This window comes from Oncorhynchus gorbuscha, unplaced genomic scaffold, assembly GCF_021184085.1.
Source record: "Oncorhynchus gorbuscha isolate QuinsamMale2020 ecotype Even-year unplaced genomic scaffold, OgorEven_v1.0 Un_scaffold_968, whole genome shotgun sequence".
Taxonomy (NCBI): Eukaryota; Metazoa; Chordata; class Actinopteri; order Salmoniformes; family Salmonidae; genus Oncorhynchus; species Oncorhynchus gorbuscha.
This window is the reverse complement of record NW_025745899.1, coordinates 80,527-86,238: the sequence shown is the minus strand read 5'-3', so window position 1 is coordinate 86,238 and position 5,712 is coordinate 80,527. Positions and strand designations below refer to the sequence as shown.

General features: G+C 48.6%; 1 protein-coding gene across 1 annotated transcript; it reads left to right on the top strand.

Moving 5' to 3' along the window:
* Nucleotides 1-685: 685 nt before the first annotated feature.
* LOC124020891 lies at nt 686-5,494 on the top strand. Its single transcript, XM_046336190.1, has 4 exons — nt 686-697; nt 1,082-1,124; nt 4,017-4,832; nt 5,435-5,494. The coding sequence occupies exons 3-4, from the start codon at nt 4,229-4,231 to the stop codon at nt 5,455-5,457; spliced, it is 627 nt and encodes a 208-aa protein (XP_046192146.1). The 5' UTR covers nt 686-697; nt 1,082-1,124; nt 4,017-4,228; the 3' UTR covers nt 5,458-5,494.
* Nucleotides 5,495-5,712: the final 218 nt, after the last annotated feature.

The following is a 5,712-nucleotide window of genomic DNA, read 5'->3' as shown; positions in this document are numbered from 1 at the left end:
GGAAGAAGCTCTGGTCAAAGAGGAGGAGGAGGAAGAGGAGGCAGTTACAATACAACAACAAGTAGAGGGTGAGACTGTTGCCGTGAAAGAGGAAGAGAAAGACGTGTCAGTTAAAGAAGAGGAAGATACGTTCAGAGTGAAAGAGGAGGAGGATGTTACTGAGGAGGAAGACGAGTTCAGAGTGAAAGAGGAAGATGAGGATGTTACGGTAAAAGAGGAATACGAGTTCAGAGTGAAAGAGGAAGAGAAAGACGTTTCAGTTACAGAAGATGAGATGGAAGTTACAGTGAAAGAAGAGGAAGACGAGTTCAGAGTGACAGAGGAAGAGGAGGAGGTTACTGAGGAGGAAGAGGAAGACGAGTTCAGAGTGACAGAGGAAGAGGTGGTTACTGAGGAAGAAGAGGAAGACGTTTCAGTTAAAGAAGAGGAATACGAGTTCAGAGTGAAAGAGGAAGAGGAGGAAGTGGATGCACCATTGAGAGCATCCTGTCGGGCTGTATCACAGCTTGGTACGGCAACAGCACCGCCCACAACTGCCAGAGGGGGGCGCGGTCTGCCCAACGCATCACCGGGGGCAAACTACCTGCCCTCCAGGACACCTACACCACCCGATGTCACAGGAAGGCCAAAAATATCACCAAGGACAACAGCCACCCGAAACACTGTCTGTTCACCCCGCTATCATCCAGAAGGCGAGGTCAGTACAGGTGCAACAAAGCTGAGAGACTGAAAAACAGCTTCTATCTCAAGGCCATTGGACTGTTAAACAGCCATCACTAGCACATTAGAGGCTACTGCCCTATAGGCATAGACTAGGAATCACTGGCCACTTTAAGGAATGGAACACGAGTCACTTTAATAATGTTTAAATATAATGTCCAAATATTTATATATTCTTAATTCCGTTCCTTTAGATTGTGTGTATTGTTAGATATTACTTGTTAGATATTACTGCACTGTCAGAGCTAGAAACACAAGCATTTCACTACTCCCGCAATAACATCTGCTAAACATGTGTATGTGACCATTAACATCTGCTAACCATGTGTATGTGACCAATAACATGTGATTTGATTTATAGGATGCAGTGTTTGGAGTGAAGGAGGAGGAGGGAGAGATAACTGGTAAGTTGGTGGAAGAGGAGGAGTGTTTTAGTGGGGAGGAGGAGTGTTTTAGTGGGAGGAGGAGTATTTTAGTGGGAGGAGGAGTGTTTTAGTGGGAGGAGGAGTGTTTTAGTGGGGAGGAGGAGTGTTTTAGTGGGAGGAGGAGTGTTTTAGTGGGAGGAGGAGTGTTTTAGTGGGGAGGAGGAGTGTTTTAGTGGGAGGAGGAGTGTTTTAGTGGGAGGAGGACTATTTTAGTGGGAGGAGGAGTGTTTTAGTGGGGAGGAGGACTGTTTTAGTGGGGAGGAGGACTGTTTTAGTGGGAGGAGGAGTGTTTTAGTGGGAGGAGGAGGAGTGGGAGGAGGAGTGTTTTAGTGGGGAGGAGGAGTGTTTTAGTGGGAGGAGGAGTGTTTTAGTGGGGAGGAGGATTGTTTTAGTGGGGAGGAGGAGTGTTTTAGTGGGGAGGAGGAGTGTTTTAGTGGGGAGGAGGAGGTGTTTTAGTGGGGAGGAGGAGTGTTTTAGTGGGAGGAGGACTGTTTTAGTGGGGAGGAGGAGTGTTTTAGTGGGGAGGAGTGTTTTAGTGGGAGGAGGAGTGTTTTAGTGGGGAGGAGTGTTTTAGTGGGGAAGGAATTTTTAGTGTTTTTAGTGGGGAGGAGGAGGGAGAGATAACTGGTAAGTTAGCGGAAGAGGAGGAGACCTGATTAACTCCACGCTGACAACGGAGGAGTGTTTTAGTGGGGAGGAGGATTGTTTTAGTGGGGAGGAGGATTGTTTTAGTGGGAGGAGGATTGTTTTAGTGGGGAGGAGGAGTGTTTTAGTGGGGAGGAAGAGTGTTTTAGTGGGAGGACTGTTTTAGTGGGGAGGAGGAGTGTTTTAGTGGGAGGAGGAGTGTTTTAGTGGGAGGAGGAGTGTTGTAGTGGGGAGGAGTGTTTTAGTGGGAGGAGGAGTGTTTTAGTGGGGAGGACGAGTTGGTAAGGAGTGTTTTAGTGGGGAGGAGGAGATAACTGGTAAGTTAGTGGAAGAGGAGGAGACCTGATTAACTCCACACTGACAACGGAGGAGTGTTTTAGTGGGGAGGAGAAGTGTTTTAGTGGGGAGGAGGATTGTTTTAGTGGGAGGAGGAGTGTTTTAGTGGGGAGGAGGAGTGTTTTAGTGGGGAGGAGGAGGAGTGTTTTAGTGGGGAGGAGGAGGAGTGTTTTAGTGGGGAGGAGGAGTGTTTTAGTGGGGAGGAGGAGGAGTGTTTTAGTGGGGAGGAGGAGTGTTCTAGTGGGAGGAGGAGTGTTTTAGTGGGAGGAGTGTTTTAGTGGGGAGGAGGAGTGTTTTAGTGGGAGGAGGAGTGTTTTAGTGGGGAGGAGGAGTTTTTAGTGGGAGGAGGAGTGTTTTAGTGGGGAGGAGGAGTGTTTTAGTGGGGAGGAGGAGGAGTGGGGAGTGTTTTAGTGGGAGGAGGAGTGTTTTAGTGGGGAGGAGGAGTTGTTTTAGTGGGAGTGTTTTAGTGGGGAGGAGGAGTGTTTTAGTGGGGAGGAGGAGTGTTTTAGTGGGGAGGAGGAGTGTTTTAGTGGGGAGGAGGGGGAGTGTTTTAGTGGGGAGGAGGAGTGTTTTAGTGGGAGGAGGAGTGTTTTAGTGGGGAGGTGGGGGAGGAGTGTTTTAGTGGGGAGGAGGAGTGTTTTAGTGGGGAGGAGGAGGACTGTTTTTTAGTGGGGAGGAGGTTTTAGGGGGAGGGAGGGATAACTGGTAAGTTAGTGGAAGGAGGAGACCTGATTAACTCCACACTGACAACGGAGGAGTGTTTTAGTGGGGAGGAGGAGTGTTTTAGTGGGGAGGAGGAGTGTTTTAGTGGGGAGGAGGAGTGTTTTAGTGGGGAGGAGGAGTGTTTTAGTGGGGAGGAGGAGTGTTTTAGTGGGGAGGAGGAGTGTTTTAGTGGGGAGGAGGAGTGTTTTATTGGGGAGGAGGAGTGTTTTAGTGGGGAGGAGGAGTGTTTTAGTGGGGAGGAGGAGTGTTTTAGTGGGGAGGAGGAGTGTTTTAGTGGGGAGGAGGAGGAGAGTAACTGGTTTAGTGGAAGGAGGAGGAGACCTGATTAACTCCACACTGACAACGGAGGAGTGTTTTAGTGGGGAGGAGGAAGTGTTTTAGTGGGGAGGAGGATTGTTTTAGTGGGAGGAGGAGTGTTTTAGTGGGGAGGAGGAGTGTTTTAGTGGGAGGAGGAGTGTTTTATTGGGGAGGAGGAGTGTTTTTTAGTTGGGAGGAGGAGTGTTTTAGTGGGGAGGAGGAGTATGTTTTAGTGGGGAGGAGGAGTATTTTAGTGGGAGGAGGAGTGTTTTAGTGGGAGGAGGAGGTTTTAGTGGGAGGTGGTGGGGAGGAGGAGTAACTGGTAAGTTAGTGGGGAGGAGGAGTGATTTCCACACTGACAACGGAGGAGTGTTTTAGTGGGGAGGAGAAGTGTTTTAGTGGGGAGGAGGATTGTTTTAGTGGGAGGAGGAGTGTTTTAGTGGGAGGAGGAGTGTTTTAGTGGGGAGGAGGAGTATTTTAGTGGGAGGAGGAGTGTTTTAGTGGGGAGGAGGAGTGTTTTAGTGGGGAGGAGGAGTGTTTTAGTGGGGAGGAGGAGTGTTTTAGTGGGAGGAGGAGTGTTTTAGTGGGGAGGAGGAGTATTTTAGTGGGAGGAGGAGTGTTTTAGTGGGAGGAGGAGTGTTTTAGTGGGGAGGAGGAGTGTTTTAGTGGGGAGGAGGAGTGTTTTAGTGTCTGGAGTGGAAGGCGGGGTTAAAGATGTTCTTGAGTGAGAAGGTGTGGTCTCAGGTGTTGTTTCTAAGCAACAACTAATCAGCCTGGAACATTCTACTTGTTGGATCACTGATTGTGTGGTGTTTATTTTTTATTTTTTTAAATGTTCTTTTGACTTTTTTTTTTTTTTTTTCATACCAGAGAGAACTCCGGTGCGCTCTGCAGTGCGTTCCTGTCCGCTTTGCCCTAAGGTCGTGGTCGGCTTCAGTCAGCACCTGAGGCACACGCACAATGTGAGGAACACGGAGGAGAGGATCCTCCTCTGTAATTGGAAGTCGGGCCGCGTCAACATCAGGCAGGAGCCGTGCCCAGTGACGGGATGCTCCGCCCATGCCAGCCGGCTGGACCGGCACATGGAGTCGCACACAGAGCTCGACAGATCGCAGAGGAGACGGGCTTTAGAGGAACTCAGGAGACGGCTGACCATGGAGCGGCTGGCCGCGTTGAGGGCGTCCAACCCTGTCGTCCCGCTGGCCACCCGTTTGGATATTGCGGAAACGAAGCAGGAAGAGGAGGAGGACTCTTTAGATTCACTGCTGTCTCCTTTGGAAGAGGAGGAGGAGGAGGACGTGAGCTGCGGAGATTATTCCTGCCACTGCCAGGCGCCCATCCTGAGGCTGCGGAAAGCTTTGCAAGAGCGCGATGAGGCCCTGACCAAGAGAAGTGCGACCATCCAATCCGGTAGAGAGGACAACCTGAAGCTGACCTCGGAACTGAATAGAGCGAGGAAGAGGTATCAGCTACTGAAAAGGCAGAAGACGACGAGTGTCAGGGCGAGGTCGGCAAACGCGAGGTCGGGGAAGACGAGGTCAGCGAAGAGGTCCAGGTTTCAGACCGCGTCAGACACAGAACAAGAGGAGCTACAGCAGGACCAAGTCGTAGGTTCAAGAGCCCAGATAGAGGAGGCCACGGCGCCCAAGTCTAGCAGCCAAACTCCCTTCCCGGGCTCTGCTCTGAGTAAGTACTGTCTTTAAATAGTATTTTGTATTTGAAAAAAGGCTTTTTGTTTTGCCTCACTGTTTTTGTGTTCACGTTGTAGAAAAGGGCCCAGCTGATCACAGTAACGGCCTTCAGAAAGTATTCTCACCCCTCATTCCACATTTTGTTGCTTCAACTTGAATTCAAAATGGATTAAATTGATTTCTCTCTACAGATTATGACAAAATCTAAACATGTTTGTAGAAATGTTTGCAAATTTATTGAAAATTAAATACAGAAATATAATAGTATTCACACCCCTGAGTAAATACATTGTGGAAGCACCTTTTGGCAACGATTACAGCTGTGAGTCTGTCTGGGTGAGTCTCTAAAAGTGATTACAGCTGTGAGTCTGTCTGGGTGAATCTCTAACAGCTTTCCACACCTGGATTGTGGAACATTTGCCCATTATTCTTTTCAACATTCTTAAAGTTTTGTCAAATTGTTTGTTGATCATTGCTAGACAACCATTTTCAGGTCTTGCCATAGATTTAAGTCAAAACTGTAAACTTGGCCGCTCAGGAACATTCACTGTCTTCTTGTTAAGCAACTTCAGTGTAGATTTTCGCCTTGTGTTTTAGGTTATTGTCCTGCTGAAAGGTGAATTCATCTTCCAGTGTCTGGTGGAAAGCAGACTGAACCAGGTTATTGTCCTGCTGAAAGGTGAATTCATCTCCCAGTGTCTGGTGGGAAGCAGACTGAACCAGGTTATTGTCCTGATGAAAGGTGAATTCATCTCCCAGTGTCTGGTGGAAAGCAGACTAAACCAGGTTATTGTCCTGCAGAAAGGTGAATTCATCTCCCAGTATCTGGTGGAAAGCAAACTAAACCAGGTTTTCCTCTAGGATTTTGCCTGTGC